This window comes from Megascapheus bottae, chromosome 21 (assembly GCF_031878675.1).
Source record: "Megascapheus bottae isolate mThoBot1 chromosome 21, mThoBot2.hap1, whole genome shotgun sequence".
In the NCBI taxonomy this organism is placed as follows: domain Eukaryota; kingdom Metazoa; phylum Chordata; class Mammalia; order Rodentia; family Geomyidae; genus Megascapheus; species Megascapheus bottae.
In genome coordinates, this window is record NC_143529.1 from 33,824,499 (window position 1) to 33,847,914 (window position 23,416).

General features: G+C 46.9%; 1 protein-coding gene across 8 annotated transcripts in view; it reads left to right on the forward strand.

Annotated features, from left to right (window-relative positions):
• Armc9 (armadillo repeat containing 9) overlaps positions 1 to 23,416 on the forward strand; it is a 120,056-nt gene that overhangs the window by 88,551 nt on the left and 8,089 nt on the right. For 6 of the 8 annotated variants that reach the window (XM_090355024.1, XM_090355026.1, XM_090355023.1 and 3 more), the window contains 3 exons: positions 8,953 to 9,057; positions 14,115 to 14,230; positions 20,245 to 20,378. In XM_090355024.1, coding sequence (XP_090211150.1) covers positions 8,953 to 9,057; positions 14,115 to 14,230; positions 20,245 to 20,378 — 355 coding nt within the window. Of the gene's footprint in view, positions 1 to 8,952; positions 9,058 to 14,114; positions 14,231 to 18,507; positions 19,080 to 20,244; positions 20,379 to 23,416 lie in introns of those variants that run through there. The other 2 variants (XM_090355028.1, XM_090355029.1) reach the window with 2 other exon arrangements.

Sequence of the window (23,416 nt, forward strand, 5' to 3'; positions counted from 1 at the left end):
GTGTAGGATTCTAGCCTTGAGAAAACCCAAGGACAGTGTTCAGGCCCTGAGCCCAAACCCAGGACTAGCAGGGAGAGAAAAATGCATCTTGTCATTAATACTGATTTGTTTCTCATAAAACAATCTGTTCCTCTTTTGTACTCTGATTGCCATATATAGTACATCTATACTTGCTATCAACTCAATGTTTCATCTTAGTTCTTTTTTTTTTTTTTTTTTTTTTGCCAGTCCTGGGCTTGAGCACAGGACATGAACCCTGTCCTTGGACTTCCTCAAGGCTAGAGCTCTACCACTTGAGCCTCAGCACCACTTCCAGCTTTTTTCTATGTATGTGGTACCAAGGAATTGAACCTGGATCTTCGTGCATGCTAGGCAAGCACTCTACCACTAGGCCAAACTCCCAACCCCTCATCTTAATTCTTATAAACAAACTAGGAAAGAAGGATAGATATATCATATGTATGTGTACATGTATAATTCTTCACTGATACTTTTATCATTCCTAGTATCTGCAATATGAGTCTGTTACCAATAGATTTTCTAATTTTGTGTGTGCATGTGTTTGTTGTTGTTGGACTGTAGACTGTGGACTGAACCCATGCCGTGCATTTACTAGGCAAGTGCTCTACCACTCAGCTACATTCCCAGCCCTTTGTTTATTAAGACAGGTCCTCACTGTGTAGCTCATATTGGCCTTGAACTCTCTATATAGCTCAGGCTGGGTTTAAATACTCAGTTTTCCTGCCTTGACTTCATGGTCTGTATTTAAATCTGGACTTACCTTTTTCATTTATCTTTTCTTTGAGATAGGATCCTACTATGTAACCCTGGCTGGCCTGAAACTCCTGATCCTCAGGCCTCACCTCCCACATGGTGAAATTCCAATGTCCTGACGTTACTGGGTTTTATTAGTATGTCACATTTTGTACCTGACTTCTGTAGAGGAGAAATGCATGATCTACTCATGTTCCATCCGGCTCTATGGAGATAGAGGTAAAAAAATAAACATGTTCTGTGGAGAGAAAGCAGACCTTAGGCAAATAAGCAAATAGGAATGTAGTAAGTACATCCCATGGAAAGAAGCAATTGGAGGACCACAGAAAGGACACAAGTGAGCCTCATGGTGGACAGACAGAGTACCATTTTATTTGTCTACACTAGCTGAAGCTACCAGATGAGTTCTGTGAGTTATTGCCTGAGCTTGGCTCTTCCTGGACCTATAGCTGAGCCTCAAGGCTACGGCCAGGTAGCTGTGTAGTTCTCGTGCAGCGGGGCTGATGTATCCAGCCACCTTTCACCCCGTTCAGACTGAGACCTTGTCCTAACTGCTCTGTACTAACGCTCTGCTTTCTGTAAAGGGGCCCCCTGTTGTCATGTAAGCTAGAGCAGTTTATCCTGGTCTCCAGCTCTTGGTGTTCAGTATGAGTACACCAAAGTCACGAGTGGCCTGCCTGTGGAAAGCACGGAGGGACCCAAGACTCTCGCCTCTGCTCTTCTTGTTAGTCTTCCAGACAGGATGCAGTGACTCATCATCTGAAAGTTCCTTGCATCTTTCATTTCCTTCTCTGTTCCCTGTTGTGGCCCAAGCCTCATCTCTGCTCTCTGAACACTGCCCATTTCCAGTCTTTGAAGCCTGTTGTACACATGGCCACCAGGCCATCTTCTTAGGGACAGGACATGAGAATGTGATCCCTTAGGGTTTTGTTTTGTTTTATTTGGCTAGTCCTGGGCCATGAACTCAGGGCCTGGGCACTTTCTCAAGGCTAGAGCTCTACCACTTGAGCCACAGCACCATTTCTGACTTTTTTCTATGTATGTGGTACTGAGGAATCGAACCTGGGTTTTTGTGCATGCTAGGCAAGCATTCTACCACTATGCTAAACTCCCCGCCCAGGGTTTTGTTTTTTGTTTTTTGTTTTGTTGGGTCATGGGGCTTATACTCTGGGCCTGGACGTTGTCCCTGAGCTCTCTAGCTCAAGGCTACCACCCCACCCCCTGAGCCACAGCACCACTTCTGGTTTTCTAGTGGTTAGTTGGAGATAAGAGTCTCATGGAGTTTAGTGCCAAGGCTGGCTTGGAACCTCGATCCTCAGATCTCAGCCTCCTGAGTAGCTAGGATTTCAGGCGTGAGCCACTGCGCCCAGCCCCAATTCATAGATTTTGACAGATGATCCCCAATATAACCTTGGCCAAATAGTGACATTTGAAAGTATCTTTGCAAATAAGGTGCCTGGATTGTCTTTAAATGTCAATCCTGAGACCTTTGCCTCCCGAGTAGCTAAGGATTACAGATGTGAGCCACCAGGACCCCATCCCATGATCCCTTTTTAAACATTTTTTCCAAGTCTCTGGTTAGGGTCTCTGGGGTTTTACTCTGGGGTTATTTGATGAGCTGGCCAGGTGGCTAGACCAGCTATTATAGCCTGGGAAGCATTTTGTGAACGAGGAAGTGGATTTCCAGGGCAACCGGGTGCCATGGCTGGGTTGTCACCACACAGCCTTGGAGGAGTAGATCCACAGCCAACTGGACAGCTCCTGTCCACCAGGGAAATGGCTGCCCACAGTGCCAAGTCTGGTCACCTCAGTCCACCAGGCTCTCCCTTGCAGAAGATTTTCCTGGAGGTTTTCAGTAAAGTTTTCAGTTCAGTGCTATGAGGAACGTCTTAAGTTTACACCTCCAGAGAAGTCTTATAATTCTTTCAAGTAGCCAAGCACACTGGCTTCTCCCACTAGTCTGCCTCTGCATTCATCTGTAGGAATCAGTTTTCCCAGTGCATTTAGTGGTCAACCCCAGTTTTGTGTTCAGACCAATTGCTTCAAGTTGGGTTTTGTCAAGGTATTATGTATCCAGAGTCTCCAGTTAAGAATCTTGTAGTGTCATAAGATCACACACTGCTCTGCAGAAGCCTCTGTTAGAACATCTAAAATTCATCTGTCTCCAGGGCCTTTCTCCTGAGGCATTTTTAATCTTGGAGCCGCAGTTCTCACTCTGCTTCCCCAGAATGGTAATCTGATGCATTCTGCCCAAGTACATAAAGGCAGTAATTTTAGTAAAATTCCTCCAACAATGGTATTTAAGACCCACCCTAGGAAGGCATTTATTCTTGAAGGCTTTCCTTATTCATCACTGTCTTGCTTTACAAAGTGGATTTTTAAGTGCTGTGTGGTATCTGTCTTTGGCATTCATGAGCCATTCACAAGAGCAAGCAAGGTGCCCCCTCGACAGGGCACACATTGCCCCCAGCTGGACTGGCACCATCGATCCCACTGTCCCTGTTAGCACACTCGAGCCATTGTTACTGCCAAGTCTCCTCACCCTCCAAATTGTCTCAGTCCACTCAGCACCCACTCAAAGGTTGGAGCAGGTGTTACTCAGCCAGGATCAGTTCTGGCAGGTCCTCTGCCTCAGCCACCCCTCATCAGGCAGCTTCCGCAGCGTGGAGCTGTCCTATTCTAGGGCAGGTAATTCTGTTTATTACACACACCGAGTCACTGACAAGAGTCATGTCTTCCTGAATTAGAACCTCAATACAAAAATACCTGTGTGTGTGTGTGCGTGTGTGTGTGTGTGTGTGTGTGTGTGTGTGTGTGTGTGTGTGTGTGTGTTATCAGTCCCTAGGTTTGGACTCAGCTTTTGTGCACAAGGTTAGCACTCTACTGTTTTGAGCCACAGCTCTACTTTTTTTTAAGTCAAGTACTATCTCTAGCAACAATGTTCACAACCATTTTCTTAGAACACTACGATTCACATGGCATTGTGTTCTAAACAGCGCCATGGGCTTTGCCTGTGTCACGGGGGAGAAGCTGAAGCAGGAGAAGCGGTGGGCACATTGTGAGCATGCCAGTCACCTGGAGGACCCTGGCTCTTCCTGTACTCCTTCTGCCAGGGTGAACTAAGCTGCAGCCCCAGGTCGTGGATACTAATGTCTTACATATACACAGTGCAAATGCAGAAACTTTCCTTTGTTTCAGGAGGTTAGAAAGGACCTGTCAGTTATTAATGGACATGATTATTTTTGCCAGTCCTGGGGCTTGAACTCAGGGCCTGCGCACTGTTCTTGAGCTTTCTCAAGCCTGGCACTCTACCACTTGAACCACATACCACTTCCATCTTTTTTCTGTGAATGTGGTACCAAGGAATCAAACCCAGGGCTTGTGCATGCTAGGTGAACACTCTACCACTAGGCTATACTCCTAGCCCCTATAAGTGCTGCTTTTTTTTTTTTTTTTTTTTTTTTTTTTTGCTAGTCCTGGGCTTGGGCTCAGGGCCTGAGCACTGTCCCTGGATTTTCTCAAGGCTAGGGCTCTACCACTTGAGCCACAGCACCACTTCTGGCTTTTTGCTATGTATGTGGTACTGAGGAATCAAACCCAGGTCTTCGTGCATGCTAGGCAAGCACTCTACCACTAGGCCAAACTCCCGGCCCTCCCTATAAGTGATTTTAATTAAAGAATAGCTTCAACTTAAAAAAAAAAAAAACAACTTTGAGCTAAGAACTGGTGGCTCAGGCAGGCCTGGAATCCTAGCTACTCGGGAGGCTGAGATTTGAGGATCACGGTTCAAAGCCACCCCAGGTAATAAAGTCCATAAGACTCTGACTCCAGTTAAGAACAGAAAACTGGAAGTAGGGCTGTGGCTCAAAGTTGTAGAGTGCTAATCTTGAACAAAAGAGCTCTGGGCCAATGCTCAATCCAAATTGAGCACCACGACTGTCAAAAAAAAAAAAAAACAACCCACATTTGAATAAATAAGTCAATCTGTATACCTACTGGGGTTTGAACTTGGAGCCACATACTTTTACTTGCTTTTTTTGCTTCTGGGTAGTGTTCCAACACTCAGGCACACCTCCACTTCTGGCTTTTTCCTGACTATTGGAAATAGAAGTCTCATGGATTTGTCTGCCTGGGCTGGCTTCAAAGTAGCTAGGATTACAGGCGTGAGCCATTGTCTCCTGGCCTTAAGTATAACTTACTTTAGAACAAACTTTTAACTGTGATGAGGATGTGCTTCTGACAATCGAGTGTACGCATAGGGTAATTTGCCACTGAATGGACCTTACATATGTCCTGGCTGTAAGGGTAAATCAGTGCCTGGGCTGGTAATGGCTAGGTCAGTCATTTGCATCTTGCCCCTTGAGATGGAATGTGGACATTTGTTTTGCTTCTTCAGGTTTTGTATTTCCTCCTAGCAGGGAGGGGGACTGTCACCAGTATCTGTGAAACTGTGATTCTAGTTCTATTTCCAGCTGGGGTCCCCAAGGTTTGTTCCCTGAGCAAGAGTGAAACACTACACGGGTCCAGAGTCTACCACTCACTGCATCAGAGCCCCTGCCCTGGGTCCCCACAGGCAGTCATTTTCCAAAAAAAATCCATGTGTACATGCTATCTGATCCCCACCATGTTGCTCATGATGAAATCAGCTCAAACCAGGCTGCGACTACTACCAGGGCCAGCACAGAGGAGGCCCAAGGGTGGAGCTGTGCATACATACCCTGAGGGAATCCCTGGCAAGCTTCCAGGCTGTCCTCAACTAAAGATCCTCATGCCTATCCCTCCCAAGAGCTGGGATTAAGGAATGTGTCACTGCCACCATGGAGTTGTTTGTCATCTTTTTCAAATTGCCTGTTCCATATAAAATTTTAGAATAATCATATATGTCTGTTAAAAATTTTGCTTAAGGGGATAGGGGGAGAGAAATGGGGACAAAAACATGAGAAGGGGTAGCAATGATTGTTAAGTAATGCACCTTCTATCTGGCAAATATAATGTAACCCTTCTATTAATTACAATAAAAATGTTTTCGCTTGGACTTTGATACATTGCACTGTATCAATGTTATCACCTTAGGAAACACTGCCATCTTAACAGTATTGAATATCACAATTTATGAACAAGCTTCATTTTTCCTTCTCCTTTATTTTCCTTTTTTCTGTAATACTTTATTAGAATTATACCTAACCATTTTGTTTGTGTATATGTGCACATGTGCATGTGTGCATGTGTTTATGTGTGTGCGTGTGCATGCACACATATATACACATGTGTGCATGTGTCAGAACAAGGGCTTGAGCTTGATGCCTGAACTCTCACTCAATTTTCTGTCATAGTTGGTGCTCTACTAAAGCCATGCTTCTAGTCCACTTTTTTCCTTTTTTTTTTTTTTTGCCAGTCCTGGGTACTGAACTCAGGGCCTGAGCACTTTCTCAAGACTAGAGCTCTCCCACTTGAGCCTCAGCACCACTTCTTGCTTTTTCTATGTATGTGGTATTGAGAAATTGAACCCGGGTCTTCGTGCATGCTAGGCAGGCACTCTACCACTAGGCCAAACTCCCAGCCTTAAATTCTTTTTTTTTAACTTTTTTTTAATGAGTTTACACTAATTGTACAAAGAGATTTCATTGTGATATTTCCATGCATGATATATTATGATCAAGTTTAACCCATTTTTAAAAGGTTTCCTATACTATATTCATTAGGGGTATTTGTGTGTTTTGGTTTATTTTGTTTTTTTGTTTTTTCCATCTGTGTCTGGTTTTAGTTCCAGAGTAATACTAACTCATAGAATGAATTAGGAGGTATTCTTTCTCCTGTTTTCTGAATTGTTACTTCTTTAAAAGCATAGTTGAATTCTCCAGTGAAACCACATGGTCATGGAGCTTGTTTTGTGAGTTTTTAAGTTACAAATTTGTTTCTTCAGTAATTATGCAGCTATTCTATTCATATCATCTGTTTCATATTGAAAGTCCTGTCATAATTTGTGATTTTCCACTCTGAGTGTAGGGTGGCAGGTAATGAGTCCTTATTAACAGTTTGATGTCTGTAAGGTTAGTAGTGATGTCTCCTATTGCCTCTTTTGTGTGTGCATGTGTGTGTACATGTACACACAAGCACATATACTCAGATCCTGGTATCCTCACTCAACTTCTACAATCCCAGTTGGTGCTTTACCATTTGGCCATGCCTCCAATTGAGCATTTTGGATGTTAATTGGAGATTACAGTCTCAGATTTGTCTGCCCAGCTGGCTTGGAACTGTGATCCTCAGATTTCAACCTCCTGAGTAGCTGGAATTGTAGGCATGAGCCCCAGAGGCCTACAGCTTCCTATTTCTTTCTATTATGAGAAACTTGTGTCTTCCTTTTCTTTGTCAGGCTTACAGGAGGTTTGTCAGTATCATTGGTAACGTCAAGGAAATAGCTATTTCACTAATTTTCTCTTTCCTGGTTCATTTTCATTTTCTTACTTTTTTTTCTTCTCTGTACTAGGGATTGAACCTAGCTCATACCAGGCAAACTTCCTGTTTGAGCCATATCCCACCCTGAATTTCTTTTCATTTTTATCTTTTTGGCAAGCTTACCAGGTCTGAACTTAGGGCCTTCCTCTTGCATCTTCTCCTGCACTCACTCCTTAGGGTTTTTTTATTTTTTTATTTTTTTTGTCAGTTGTAGGACTTGAACCCTGGGCCTGAGCTTTTCAGCTCAAAGCTACTGATCTACTCCTTGAGCCACAGTGCCACTTCTGGTTTGGGGCTTCAGTGCCCCAGCTGGCTTTGAACCATGATTCTCAGATCTCAGCCTCCTGAATAGCTAGGATTACAGGTGTGAGCCACCTTATCCAGCTCCTTCCTTAGGATTATTGTGAGGTCAACATACCCACTTCTCAGAGGAACCATATCTCCAGCTCTTTTTTGCACTAATCATTTTGAGATAAGGTTTCACTTTTTGTCTGGGCCTGCATGGACCACAATCCTCTTTTTTTTTTTTTTTTGTGGGTCATGGGGCTTGAACTCAGCCTGAGCACTGTCCCTGAGCTCTTTAGCTCAAGGTTACCTACCACCCTACCCTTGAGCCAAGCACCACTTCCCGTTTTCTAGAGGTTACTTAGAGATAAGAGTCTGAGATCCTTTTGTGTCCTGGCTGGCTTTGAACCTTGATCCTCAGATCTCAGCCTCCTGAGTAGCTAGGATTACAGGCGTGAGCCACAGTGCCTGGCCTCACAACCCTATTTTATGCTTCCCACGGTAGCTGGGATAACAGGCCATTCTGCCAAGCTTCTTCTATTAAGATAGAGTCTGGAAAGCGTTTCTGCCCAGGCTGCCTGGACCTGTGATTCTCCCAGTCAGCTGGGGTGATGGGTGTAAGCTCCCTCACCTAGCCCTTATGTTGTTGAAATAGGAGGATGTCACACTAAGTTTGCCTGGGATGGCCTCAAGCTCAGGATCCTCATGTCTCCAGTTCCTGAGATTAAAGATGAGTACCATCATGCCCAGCTTGTTTTCCTTTGCACTGATTCTGTTTCTGCTTTTGTCATTTGCTTCATAACATTTATAATTGCTCATTGTGAAGCATGATGGCTATTCTAACATCTGTGTCATAATTCTAATGTCTGTCAGATAATGGTTTCTGCCAGACATGGCAGATGCTTATAATCCCAGCACTAAAAAGGCTGAGCTAGGAAGATGGTGAGTTTGAGGTCCCATAGTTTCACAGCCCTATGAGGCCTGTACATGTGACTGTAGACTCTTGTCTGTTGGTTGACTTGACTGACCATTCATTCACCTGGTACCCTGAAATCCTAAGGAAATCGTAAGGACTAAGATTAGGAGAGGTTGTTAAGGAGTTCATTGGACCTCTTCCTGCCTTGCCACAGCCATGGAAGGGCTGAGTGTTATTTCCCAGGGGCTCTTGGCCTTTTCTCCCTCATCCTCATGGGAAATTTGAAGCAGGGCAGATAGGCCCCAGAGGCCCTGTGAGATGCAAACCCATGTGTTGTTGTGTTTGATGCCTTCCTGTTTAATGGCAGTGGAACCCCTGGGGAGCCACCCCCTGGGGACCTGTTAGATGCCACCCAATGCGCTGTCATGTTTGAGACCTTCCTGTTAGGGGAGCTGCACAGCTGGCGTGCTGGCCCCTGGGGGCCAGAGTACTCACGCACCTTATCTCCTTTGAAACAGGAGGACCACGACACCATGGAAGCCGACCTGGACAAGGATGAGCTCATCCAGCCTCAGCTTGGAGAACTCTCAGGCGAGAAGCTTCTGACCACAGAGTACTTGGGAGTAAGTAGGCCATCAGGGCGGGTCGGAGTAGAAGGGCACCTGTGGGACTAGTGCCTCCAGTGAGACTCCTATAATACCATGTTTACCAGAGGCCATGATTGAATCAGCCATGGGCACTCACACCTGTAATCCAAGCAAGGTGGGAAGTAGAGATAGGACAATTGGGTTTGAGCCTGGCCTGAACAAAAAGCACAAGACTCTGAAAATTAAAGCAAAATGGGTAGAGACAGAGCTCATACCTGAAGCACTAGTTCAAAACCCCAGTACTGCCATAAAGAAGATCCCGTTATCCAGTTGGTCTCCACAGTCCTGGAGACAGGTCCCAGGGGCACATGCTGGTGGGCAGAAGTGAGACGAGGAAGAACCGAACCAGCAGCGCCTGCTGGAGCCCTTCCGTTCCAAGTGCTCATCCATGTGGAAGGTCAGCATGGCGGAGACTGATGCCCAAGGGAACACATGGAGAGGAATGGATGAACTGGGCACTGAGAAGCAAGACGGGCCCCTGAGCACAGAACACGAATGGAAAACCGTCAGAACAGGAGAGGAGTGATTCACGATGGACTGGCATTAAAAGCCAATAGGGCAGGGAATGTGGTTTAGCCTAGCATGCCTGAAGCCCTAGATTTGATTCCTCAGAACTACCTATACAGAAAAAGCCAGAAGTGGCGCTGAGGCTCACGTGGTAGACTTAGCAGCCTTGAACAAAAGAAGTTCAGGGACATGCCCATGCTTGAATTAAAACCCCAGGACTGGCAAGAGAAAAAAAAAGGACATGAATGGGAGCAGCAAGCATGTGGAAGGAAAAGTTTCAAGCGCAGCAGAAAGACACTCACCTCCCACACTGCTATCTGCAGGGAGACGTGAACAGTTAGATATGCACGTGAAGACCAAGAAATTCAGTTTCGATGCTGCTGGGGACAAAAGACATGGCCTGTGTGATCGAAGTGATGTTTCGGGGGCCATACATCCAGCACAGGAATAGGAGACACCTCGTCTCTCAACATCCCTCTCTTCTTGCCTCTGTCCCTGCGGAGACACTTGTCACAGTCATGAGGGCCAAACCTCACCAGGTTCCCATGTTGCACGAGTGGAAACATGGCGCTCCCTCTAGACGTTCTGAGTCACCATGGGGGCGCTAACATACTAGCAACCCAGGGTATGTCCCACATACATGCAGCGTGCCACTCGGGCCACCATGGCCTGTGACCAACACTGCCCACCTGCAGAAGAGGAGGCTCCCATCCCCCTCGTTCTGGAGGTGCACTAAAGGATTCGAGCCATCCTGACTGTGTGCCCCACAAGGCTCGCAGCCCCAGCCTGTCCACATGGCATGGGGGGCATGAGCCAATACCGTGCAGATTTTTTCAAGGCTAATCTAAAAATGTTGGCTTGGGCTGGGAGTTTAGCCTAGTGGTAGAGTCCTTGCCCAGCATGCACGATGTTCGATTCCTCAGTGCCACATACAGAAAAAAGTCAGGAGGCCAGGAGTTTGGTCTAGTGGTAGAGTGCTTGCCTAACTTGCATAAGACCTGGGTTCAATTCCTCTGTACTACATACATAGAAAAAGCCAGAAGTGGTGCTGTGGCTCAAGTGGTAGGGCTCTAGCCTTGAGAAAGCCCAGGGACAGTGCTCAGACCCTGAGCCCAAGCCCAGGGCCAAAAAAAGCCAAAAGTGGTGCTGCGACTCAAATATTAGAATACTAGCGTTGAGGAAAAAGCCCAAGGACAGTACTCAGGCCCTGAGTTCAAGGCCCAGGACTGGCAAAATAAATAAATAAATAATAAAAATGTTGGCTTTTGGAAACACGCAGTCAAAAAAATTACATTCTAGCCAGGCAGGCACTGGTGGCTCATGCCTGAAATCCTAGCTTAGAAGTGGCTCAAGTGGTAGAGGGCTAGCCTTGGGGGGGGAAAATAAAAAAGCTTAGGGACAGCACCTAGACCCTGAGTTCAAGCCCCAGCACCAGCATACACACAGAAGTATTTCAGTGTCTTTTTCTTTTTCTTTTTCTTTTTTTTGCCAGTCCTGGGCTTGGACTCAGGGCCTCAAGGTTAGAGCTCTACCACTTGAGCCTCAGCACCATTTCTGGCTTTTTTTCCTATGTAAGTGGTACCTTCGTGCATACTAGGCAAGCCTTCTACCACTAGGCCAAACTCCCGGCCCCTCAGTATCTTTCTTGAAGCTGACCTATTTGCCTAACACAATAAAATACTAAAAAAGTTTACAAAAGAAGTCATGGAACAGAGGGAACCATGATTGCTAAGAGCTGGAAAAAAAGAGTGAGAGTGATCAGGAGATGAGCAGGTCTCATCCTGCAGAGCCAGAGCTAGCCAAGACCACAGGCTGTGGGTTCCAAACCGTCTAGGAAGCTGGGCACCAGAGCCTCATGCCAGGAATCCTAGCACTTCAGGGCTGAGATCTGAGGATCGTGGTTCAAAGCTAGCTCAGGCAGAATAATTCATGGGACTCTTATTTCCAGTTAACCACCAAAAAGCTCACGATCATAAAAAAAAAAAAACAAAACCCACAATTGCTCTCTGAAGTTCTCTGAACATGCCATACATCTATTCAAGAACTCAGACATTTGACCTTACACTAGAAGGGTGTGTGTGTGTGTGTGTGTGTGTGTGTGTGTGTGTGTGTGCGTGCGTGCGTGTGTGTGTGTACAGATGGCACGTTGCAGGTAAAAAACAAAAGATAGGGGTCTGGGAGTTTGTACCACATACATAGAAAAAGCCAGAAGTGGTGCTTTGGCTCAAGGGGTAGATCTCTAGCCATGAAAAAACCAAAGCCAAAGGACAGTGCTCAGGTCCTGAATTCAAGCCCCAGGACTGGCCTTCTGCCAGGACACCCCCACCCCTACCCCCCACCCCCAGAGGACAGGCTCAGGGAGAAAGAGGACAAGGATCAGACTGCAAGGATTTCACTTAACTCTTGTCTTGTTTTGTTTATTTATTTTGAAGATGGGGTCTTAATAAATAGTTCAGGCTGGCCTTAGAGCCATCAATGAACGAACAATCCAGTAGGTTCTAACTGGTACAACAGAGAGCAAAAGAGACAAGCGTCACTGAGAAGGGTCCTGAGACCAGGGCACAGAGCATCTAACGGGCCTGTGGCACCTGGGAAGATGGGGCAGCAGCAGTGATGCAGGTGACAGCCCTGCCTTGTGTGGAGGGTGAAGCCCTCTTGGCAGAGCCCAGTTTGGTTCCATATTCTCAGAATGGTGGCCCCACTCTCCCTATTGTGGAGGGTACACCCCACCCCTCACCAAAGCATGCTGTACCCAGCTTGCTCATTGGCCATCATCAGGGCATTACACCGTCCAAGGTTCACCCAATGGCCCTCAACTTCCCTTCTCCTTGCATCAGATACTTAAAGCCAAGAACTTAGTTGCAAAAACAAAAACAGAAAATGAAAATTGTAATTCTAATTTCTTTGGAGTTTTTGTTGAAATAGATCTAGATTACCAGAATGCGTTTCTCAATTATGAGCATAGTGGTAAGCAGTTAAAGAAGCCTGGAAATTGGAAAAGAAAGAGCACACTGGGCCCTGATCCGCAAGGCCCCAGGAAATTGTCTCAGGTCATTTCCTTGGGCCTTCAGCACTCTTAGCATGACCCGAAGTTGTTCTTTTTTTTTTTTTTTTTTTTTTTTTTTTTGCCAGTCCTGGGCTTGAACTCAGAGGCTGAGCACTGTCCTTGGACTTTCTCAAGGTTAGAGCTCTACCACTTGAGCCTCAGCACCATTTCTGGCTTTTTTTCTATGTATGTGGTACTGAGGAATCGAACCCGGGTCTTCGTGCATGCTAGGCAAGCACTCTAACCACTAGGCCAAACTCCCGGCCCTCTTCTTTTTTTAATTTTATTTTGTTGTCAGAGTGATGTACAGAGGGGTTACAATTACATATGTAAGGTAGTGAGTACATTTCTTGTTGAACATGGTTACTCCCTTCCCTGAAGCATTATTTATATGTAGTAGTGGCATCTAGTTTTTACTCAGTGATTTCATAAGCACTTTTCTTCATAATCTTCTTACCCATATGAATGAAGAAGTAATACATAAATCATTTTTACTTATTCTGTTATTAGACAGAATATTCCATCTTACTCTGCAATATATATATTTTTTTTTTTTGGTCAGTCGTAGGACTTTGAATTCAGGACCTGAGCACTGTCTTTGGGCTTTCTCAAGGCTAGAGCTCTACCACTTGAGCGACAGCACTACTTCCGGCCTTTTCTATGTATGTACCGAGGAATCAAACCCAGGTCTTTGTGCATGCTAGGCACGTACTCTACCCCTAGGCCATGCTCCCAGCCCTATTCTGCAATAATTTTAGTTTATTTTTGGTCGATCATGGAGCCTGAACTCTGAGTGCTGTTCCTGAGCTCTTCAGCTCAAGTCTGTCCCCCTCCCTCCCCCCTTGAGCCACAGCACCACTTCCGGTTTTCTAGTGGTTAATTGGAGATAAGAGTCTCATGAACATAGGCTAGGCACAGTGGCTCACACCTGTAATGCTAGCTATTTAGGAAGCTGAGATCTGAGGATCAAGGTTCAAAGCCAGCCAGGACACAAAAGGACCTGAGACTCTTATCTTCAATTAACCTCTAGAATATGAGAAGTGGGGCTTAGCTCAAGAGTAGGGCAGTAGCCTTGAGCTGAAGAGCTCAGGAACAACCCCCAGGCCCAGGGGTAGGGCAGTAGCCTTGAGCTGAAGAGCTCAACAGTGCCCAGGCCAAGTAAAAGCCCTATGACCCACAAAAAAAAAGAAAAGAAAAAGCCAGAAGTGGTGCTGTGGCCAAGTGGTAGAGCTCAAGCCTTGAGAAAGCTCAGGGACAGTGCTCAGGCCCTGAGTACAAGCCAGGACTGGCAAAAAAAAAAAAAAAAAACAAGAGTCTCACAGACTTTTCTGCTGAATCTGGCTTTGAACCCCGAGCCTCGATCCTCAGATTTCAGCCTCCTAAGTAACTAGGAGCCAGGCTCTTTCAAAGCTCCTTCTCAGGGGAGCGGGGCCTTGTGTCAAGGCATGATGACATCTGCAGCCATGTCTTTGTTCCCCAGATCATGACGAACACTGCGAAGGCCCGGCGGAAGGGGATGCCCAGTGTGCAGCAGAGTGGGGACGAGCCCCTGCGCCGGCCTGTCACCCCTGGCGGCCACAGGACAGGGGCCCCAGTGTAAGTCCAGGCTAAAGGAGGCGGGAGTCTGATTTTCTTAAACTTCCCCTTGACTAACTTCTGTTGGAAGATGTGTGGGGGTCTTGAAAATACAAAATAAAAGCATTACTGTTGGAAAGCACTGACCCCTTCATTACTTGTCCTTTAAAGGTTTGGGGGAGGGAGAGGGTAGCCCCTCCCCCTGCTCCCCAGTTTCTATCAGGAAGAGAACCGTGTGGGTTATAGGATCTTGAAGGCCAGCTCCATAGCAAATGCAGTGCCATTGTAGTGCCACAACTAAAGACTCCAAACCAATGCTAGGAAAATTGGAGCCTTATATTGTATGTTTTTGTGCCAGTCCTGGGGCTTGAACTCAGGGCCTGGTACTGTCCTTTAGCTTTTCTACTCATATCTAGCATTCTCCCACTGAGTCTCATGGTCTTTCCTGTGAGATTGAGCTTTGAACTCCAGTCTTCAGATCTCAGCTTCGAGTAACTAGGATTACAGGTGTGAGAGTGTGAACCACTGGCAACTGGCTAGATGATTTTGTTTTTGTTTTTGTTTGGTTTGGTTGGTTGATTGGTTTTTTGCCTAGCCTGGGCTTGAACTCAGGGTCTGGGCACTGTCCTTGGACACTTTTTGCTCAAGGCTCTCACTCTGCCACTTGAGCCACAGCACCACTTCTGGCTTTTTCTGTGTATATGGTTCCAGGGAATCAAACCAGGGACTTCATGCATGCTAGGCAAGCACACTAGGCCACACTCCCAGACCAATTTTTTTTTTTTCTTAAAGGCAGCTATAATCCCAGCTACTTGGGAAGCAGAAACTAGCAGGATCGCAGTTTGGGGCTTGCCTAGGCAAAAATGTTAGTAAGACCTCCTTTCAAGAAAAAAGAGCCATGCATTGCGATTCACATCTGTAACCTCAGCTCTAAGGAAGGCAATAGGTAGAAATAGGAGACCCCACCTGAAAAATGACTAAAGCTAACACAAACCAGGAGGATGGCTGAAGCTGTAGAGCATCTGCCTGGCAAGCATGAGTTCAAACCCTGTACTGACTGCTGGTGGCTCACGCCTATAATCCTAGCTACAGGAGATTGAGAGCTGAGGACTGTGGTTCAAAGCCAGCCTGGGCACCAAAATCTGAAACTTACCTCCAATTAACCACCAGAAAACTGGAAATGACACTGTGGCTCGAAATGGTAGAGTACTAGCCTTGAGCTGAAGAGCTCAGGGACAGCGCCTAGGCCCAGGGTTCAAACCCCATGACAAACAAAAATAAACAATTAAGTGGAGGACGTAGAGAATGTGCCAGACAGATGTTAGGCTATGAATTCCATTCCTATCACACATACACGCAAAAAAAATTATCTCTGTGCACTTTAAACTTCTAGCCATCATTCACCTTTCCCCACAGCTTGGGACTGCCAAGAAATAAAGTTCTGCTCCCCTGAAGACCTGAGGCTATTGTCCTATGGGTTGATAGGCAGGGGTCAGGAGAGAGGCCCTGCCCAGACTGACTGACAGCCTCTTTTTCCATCCATAGAATGTTCTAAAGAAGCCAGTAATCCAAGATGCTCAGGAGGCTGGCATCTGAGGGCTGAGGTTCAAAGCTATCCAAGGAAGAAAGGCCATGAAATTTTATCTCCCAGTTTTTGGTTTTTGGTTTGTTTGGGGTGTGTGTGTGTGTGTGTGTGTGTGTGTGTGTGTGTGTGTGTGTGTGTCCTCAGGCTTGAATTAGGGATTGGTTTTTGGTTTGTTTGGTGTGTGTGTGTGTGTCCCCATCCGTGTGTGTCCTCAGGCTTGAATTAGGGATTGGGTGCCATCTCTGAGATTTTTGCTCTGAACTGTGATCCCCAGATCTAAGTTCAGAATAGCTAGGATTACAGGTATAAGCCACTGGCACCAATTCCTTTTCTTTCTTTCTTTCTTTTCCTGCCATGGGGCTTGAACTCAGGGTCTGGGCAGTTTCTGAGCTCACTTTGCTCAAGACTAATACTCTACCACTTGGAGCCGGAGTGCCGCTTCTGGTTTTCTAGAGGTTAATTGGAGATAAAAGTCTGTAAGACTTTCCTGCCCAGGCTGAGCCCCAGTCCTTGGATCTCAGCTTCCTGAGCAGCTAGGACTACAGGCGTGATCTGCCAGCCCTACTTTTTCCCCCCACCCCACCCCCTTAATAGAAACTTCATCTTGCCAGACATGGGAAAAAGGAGACTTGGCTTGTTTAAAATTATTTTCTATGGGCCGAGAGTTTGGCCCAGTGGTAGAGTGCTTACCTAGCATGCATGAAGCCCTGGGTTTGATTCCTCTGTACTGTATGCATACAAAAAGCTGGAAGTGGTGCCGTGGCTGAAGTGGGTAGCTTGAGCAAAAGATGTCCAAGGCCAGGCAAAGTGGCTCATGCCTGTAATCCTAGCTGCTCAGGAGGCTGAGATCCGAGGATGATGGTTCAAAGCCAGTCTGGACACAAAAGGACCTGAGACTCTTATTTCCAATTAACCTCTAAAAAATGGGAAGTGGAGCTTGGCTCAAGGGTAGGGATATAATCTTGAGCTAAAGAGCTCAGGGATAGAACCTAGGACAGAGTTCAAGCCCCATGACCCACAAAAAAAAAAAAAAAAGTCCATGGACAGTGTCCAGACCCTGAGTTCAAGCCCCAGGATTGACCAAAAAAAAAAAATTAAAAATAATAAAACAGGGCCAGAAGTTTAGCCTAGTGGTAGAGTGCTTCCCTAGCATTCACAAAGACCCGGGTTCAATTCCTCCGTACCACATACATTTTTAAAAAAAAGCCAAAAATGATGCTGTGGCTCAAGTGGTAGAGCTCTAGCCTTGAGAAAGCCCAAAGACAGTGCCAAGGCCCTGAGTTCAAGGCCCATGTCTGGCAAAATGATAATAATAATAATATAATAAAAGCCAGGTGCAGTGGCTCACCCCTGAAATGCTAGTGACTCATGAGGCTTACGTCTGAGGATCGCAGCTCAAAGCCATCAAAGCCAGCCTGGGCACTGAAGACTAAGGGACTCATCTCCAATTATGGGGAAGTGGGGCTGTGGCTCAAGGGGTAGAGTGATAGCCTTGAGCTGAAGAGCTCAGACACAGCATCCAGGCCCAGAGTTCAAGCCCTATGCCCCTCAAAATAGTAGTAATTATAATAATTTATTCTCTATATATTTTTTAATTCAAAAGCCCTGGCTTTTGAATTAAAAAAAAAAAAAACTGGCCCATGGGGGCAGCTTTCTTGGGCCAGGTATCCCCCTGTAGACTTCCTCATGCCTGTGGCCCAGCCAGCTCCCTTGATGGAGGCCGCCCTGTCCCTAGGTCCCAGGGCCCTGCCTGGCTCCTGCTAACAAATCAGCTCAGCATACACTTTGGTCAAACAAAAAGCTACGACGTGATGGGATAAGTGTAACACGAGAAGGAGACCCTCACAGAACACTGAGCCCAGCTTCTCAACCACCTCCCTCTCTTGAGCCCACGAGAAAATTCTCATGCCTCACAGCCAGCATCCCTGGTAGCCCAGCACTGGTTCAGCTAGATCTGGAATCTTAGCACTCTTGCTGACACTGATATATGTGGTACACATTTAAGATGAAAGTACTTTTGAAGGGGCCAGGAGTTTGGCCTAGTGGTACAGTGCTTGCCTAGGGTGCGTGAAGAGCCGGGTTCGATTCCTCAGTACCACATACATAGAAAAAAGCCAGAAGTGGTGCTGTGGCTCAAGTGGTAGAGCTCTAGCCTTGAGAAAGTCCAAGGACAGTGCCCAGGCCCTGAGTACAAGCACCAGGAGCCCGTGATTTACACCAGTAAGGATCACAGATTGAAGGCAGCCGGGGCAGGAGGTCCCCGTGAAACTCCTACCTCCAATCAGCTATACAAAAACCAGAAGTGGAGCTGTGGCTCAGAGTGGTAGAGTGCTACCCTTGAGCAAAAGAGCTCGGGATCGTGTAGTGCGGGCCCTGAGTTCAGGCCTCGCAACCCACTCCCCCAGCCCTCCCAAAATGCGCAGATTTTAAAGATCAGTAGTTGTGTGTGGATTTGGGAGTGATGGGCCATTGTATACAATCTGTCCCTTGACTTTCCATGATGCCCACTGCTGCAGATTAACCCTGCAGCATGGGGCTCCCTCCCTCCTCCCACCTAATTAGTCATACTAACCCGACTAACTAGGGGTTCCCCTCCCATTCCCACCCACAAGTTGTACAGCTCATTTCAGAATAGTGTCTAGTAAGGACCAGTGCTGCATTTGGTTACCCTCTGTCCCTCCATTTCTCTGCCTCTTCACCCTCTCTAAAACAGAAAAAGGAACAAACAAGACCAAAGAAAGAAAGAAAACAACAACAACAAAGAAAAACCTCTTGTTCCCACTTCATTCTGATGAATATTCCTGTGTTCTGCTCGTCAGCGTGTCCTCCTCTGGTCTCGCTGTGTGTGAATGCCTGAAGTCCTGTAGCGTTTATCATGTCCCAGTGTATTTTAGATCTAGCTTCTGCATGTGAGAGAAAATGTGCCGTTTGTCTTTTTGAGTTTGGATGAAATTGTTTTAAGAAGAGAGAGGGAGAGGGAGAGGCAGAGAAAGATGAAGTAATGAGTTTAGTCAGGGGAAATATCCCCTGACCAAATATGTCCCCTGACAATGTGTGTATGTGTGGAAATGTCCCAATAATACTTCCTTGTGGGCCAAGAGTTTGGCCTGTGCGGTAGAGTGCTAGCTAATACACTCGAAGACCTGGGTTCAATTCCTCAGAACCACATACATAGAAAAAGCCAGAAGTGGTGCTGTGGCTCAAGTAGTAGAGCTCTAGCCTTTAGAAAGCCCAAGGACAGTGCCCAGGCCCTGAATTCAAAGGCCAGGACAGGCAAAAAAAAAAACAAAACAAAAACCACCTTCCTTGTATAGCCAATATATGCTAATGAAAAATCTTTTTTTTTTTTTTGGCCCCCTTCTCTCTTTTTTGGCCCCGCTCGCTCCGGCCCCGCTCGCTCCGGCCACCACTCGGTTGGGCTCCGCTTGCTCGCCTCCGCTCTCTGTCGCTTGTTTTGCAGTCTCGTCTCTGTCACTTCCAGCTTGGTTGTGCATGTGGGATACCGAGGAATTGAACCCGGGTCCTTGTGCATGCTAGGCAAGCACTTTAACCACTAGGCCAAACTCCCGGGCCCTGAAAAATCTTTTTTAAGAAGAGATAAAGGAGGGGCTAGGAGTTTGGCCTAGTGGTAGAGTACTTGCCTGGCATGCACAAAGACCCAGGTTCGATTCCTCTGTACCACATACACAGGGGAAAAAAAAAAAAGCCAAAAGTGGTGCTGAGGCTCAAGTGGTAGAGCTCTAGCTTTTCTAACTCTAGAAAGACCAAGGACAGTGCTCAGGCCCCTGAGCTCAAGCCCAGGACTGACAAAAAAAAAAAAAAGATAAAGGAGAGGAAGGAAGGTAGGAAGAAGAAGAAAGGCTCAACTTCGTATCAAACAGAACTCAGAAGGGAACAAATAAAAGTGAGGTAAGAACACTGTAGAGTCCTCTTGGTTTCTGACAATACCCTTTAGAAGGTCTGCTTTTTTAAGCTGGTTGCCAGTGGCTCACATCTATAATCCTAGCTATTCAGGAGGCTGAGATCTGAGGATCTGGGCACAAAAGTGAGCCTCTTATCTCCAGTTAACCACCAAAAAGCTGGAGAGGGGGCTCAAGCAGTAGAGCATCAGTCTTGAGAGAAAGTTAAGAGACAATGCCTGAGCCCCAAATGGAAGCCCCAATACTAGTACTTAAAAAAAAAAGTTTTATTTTGCTGATTATTTTGGAGATGGAGTCTCTTGAACTTTTCTACCCAGGTTGGCTTCAAACCGTGCGTCTCTGGATGTCAGTCTTCTGAGTAGCTAGGATTGTAGGCAGGAGCCAGAGTGCTAACACATTTATACAATAACATCATTTTAACAGAAGGATTTCAAACTCCTAGATTTGTTCGTGATACTATATGGTACAGTCAAGTATCTCCTGGTTACCCACCAGTATTCAGGACTTTTTTACTTGTTTTCTTTTTTCAGACTAGGAGACCACCTCATTTCTCAGAATACCCCAAAGAACAGAAATAGCTGCCTGCCGGCTTCGCCAACCCCTCACCTGCCTACCTACAAGGAGCGCCAGCCTGCTGTCACTGAGTGTGGCCAGTCATCTTCATGTAAGAATACAGAGCATGTGACATCAGTCCCCCGGCTGGTAACGCTTGAATCTACGTGAAGCAATGCTGTGCCTCCCCGAGGCTGGCTTATTGACCAGATGCCTGAAATGATAGGTCTGCTGCTCACATCTGGAAGCTATAGAGCAGACTTCTGATCAGGGAAAGCCAGGTTTGATGTGAGACTTTAAGTAGGAATCTCAGAATGCTGCAAGTTTGGGGGCCATTTTCCATTGCTGTAACAAAATGCCCGAGGGTGGGCGCTTTATAAGAAAGGAGTTCATTCAGATCATCATCTTGGAGGTGAGGCAGCCTGATTGGTTCGGCCTCTAGTGGGGGGCCCCCTCGGTGGTGTCACAAGATGACATCGTGGTAGGCGTGCATGCACAAGGAAGGGACCCAAGGGCTGGGCAAGTCTAGTCTGATTCTTTGCATGACAACCCACTATCCTTGAGTGGTAGGACTCAAGACCGGAGTTCAAACCCCAGTACTGCCAAAAAACCCAACCCAGTCTGAAACTACCTGAAGTTCCAAAAGAACTACGTTAGTTCCCCGCCCATCCCCAAGATTGGTGTCCCTGACCTAATCAGCCTGCCCTGCAGCCACCTCCCAGGGTCCGCCACCTCCACACAGCTATACTGGGAATAGTTTCCAGCACAGAACCCGAGGGGGGGCGGAGCACCCTTGACCCCAAGCAATGCAGGTGTGTGGTCAAGGTTCTAGCAGCAGGTTCTGGGTTGAGGCAGCATCTGCCGGAAGGCTGCAGAGTCAGAGTGTGCGACTGGGAGCACACGCAACTCAGCTCCCATCATACTTTGCATCCAGTTGGGTAGCTCAGAGACTGGGGGGGGATAAAAAATTCTTCTTTAGATGCCAGGGAAAGTAAGTATTTTAAATCAGACACATATGCTGTATTTCTTTGTAATTTTTGAAAGGAAATAAAAAGGATTGTGAGCAGGCCAGATAAAACTCTAATCTCCATTCAAACAGGAAAAACAACACAGGAGCTGGTTGGATTCCTGTATGAGAGACATCTGGGAACTGGGAGAATCAGCTCACAGTTGTAGCCAAAGGTTTCCAGTCTAGACTCAGAGTAACAGGGTAGCTGCCAAGAAACGCCATGATTTGGGGGACACGGAGGGAATGTGTCTTGGCAGTGAGCAGTTCAGTGCATTGCCAGCCTTTGTCTTTGGGTTCCTCTGCATGTGTTTTGAGTTGTCAAACCTGGTGTGCCTTCACTAATGCTGATTGGCTCAGCAACCCACCCAGAGAGGCCGCTGCCCACTGCAGACCTCAGGTGGTTGGTCACTTCTGACAGTTTGATCAGCGATCATTGCATTACAGTGCCTTCCAGTCAGGCACCAAGGTCTCACGCCTGTTATCCTAGCTACTCAGGAGGCTGAAATCGGAGGATTGCCATTGGAAGCCAACCTAGGAGACTTTTTTCTCCAATTAATTGCCAAAAAAAAAGTCTGAAGCGGAGCTGTGGCTCGAGTAGTGAAGCCCTGGCCCTGAGGTCAAGCCCCATCTCTGTCTGTCTGTCGGCCTGACTGACACACACACACGCACACTTCTTTGACTTGACCACAGAGTTTTTTCCTTTGGAGAAGCCAGTCTTCTCAGTCCATGCATTCAGACCAGCCACCTGCGGTGCCCAGGCCTCAGGTCCTGCCAGACAGTAGGCAGGAAATCTGCCTGGAGCTCTTGCTGCTCTCACCAGCCTGGGCCAAGAGAGGGGTGGCATCCTGGCCTCGGCTCCTGTGCTTAGATGCTGTGCAGAAGCCCATGCCCAGGCCACATGTGGGCCCCAGATGTGAGGAGCAGGCAGCGGGGGGCCATGAGGACTGGGTTCAGCTCCCCTGACCCACACTGCACTCCTTTCATTCCTCCCATTCAGGGCTGTTCTCTCATCCCATCCCATGTGGCCTGCCCACTAACCCCGCCTTCATGTCCGCAAATGAGGTGCCCAAGCTTAGAGATCCTCTGGGAACCCCATCCAGCAAGACCTAATGAGATCAAGCTTGCTTAGCTGGCATTCTACTACTTGAGCCACACCTCCAGCCCTACTTTTTGCTGCTTGTATATTATTTTTTTAGATTTCCGACATACTTTATTTTGCAGATCACCCAGCATCTGGGTAAATTCCTAAAAGTGTTCTGCAAGTGTCTCTTCATGGGGCCTCCTCTGCACTGCCCCAGCCTGGGTGGCTTCAGGTCCAAGTATACACATTACAGTGGGTAGAGCCCCACTGTGCCCCTTCCTCCCAGAGGGCTTCATCTGCTCTTGGCTGGTTATTTTGGAGATAGAGTGCCACAAACTTTCCTGTCCAGGCATGCTTTAGACCTTGCAAGCCAGACCTTCAGCCTCCTACATAGCTAGGATTAGCCTCAGTCCAACCTGGAGTTTTCTTTGGGTCAAAGGAGAATTACTACAGAGTGCAATGGCTCAAGTATGAAATCCTAGCTACTAAGCAGGCAAAGGCAGGCTGGAAGAAATATTTGTGAGTCTCGGTTCTTAATGAGAAAAAAAAAAAAAGTGAGGCTGTGGCTCACAGTGGTAAAGTACCAATCTTGAGCAGGAAGAAAAAAAAGGAATTCATGGTCCTGAGTTCAAGTCCTAGTCCTGGCACAGAAACGCAGAGAATCATGGAGAAGTAAAATCCTTTTTTTCTGGGTTTGAGGAAACCTTCAAGGAAGATTCCTTCAGGCAGGAGGGACAGGCGGTCATGCCACGCAAGGACAGGAGGGTTTTCTTTTTTTTCTTTTTCTTTCTTTTTGGCCAGTCCTGGGGCTTGAACTCAGGGCTTGAGCACTATCCTTGAGCTTTCCTCAAGACTATCACTCTACCACTTTAGCCACACCACCACTTCCAGCTTTTCTACTGAGGAATTAAACCCTGGACGTCAAGCATGCTAGGCAAGCACTCTACCACTCGGCCAAACTCCTAGCCTGACAGGAGGGTTTTCTAAAGGGAAGATCAAAGGGGAATTGGGGTTAGAGTCCAGACCCTAGCTTCAAGGATTCCCAACAGTAACTGAATCC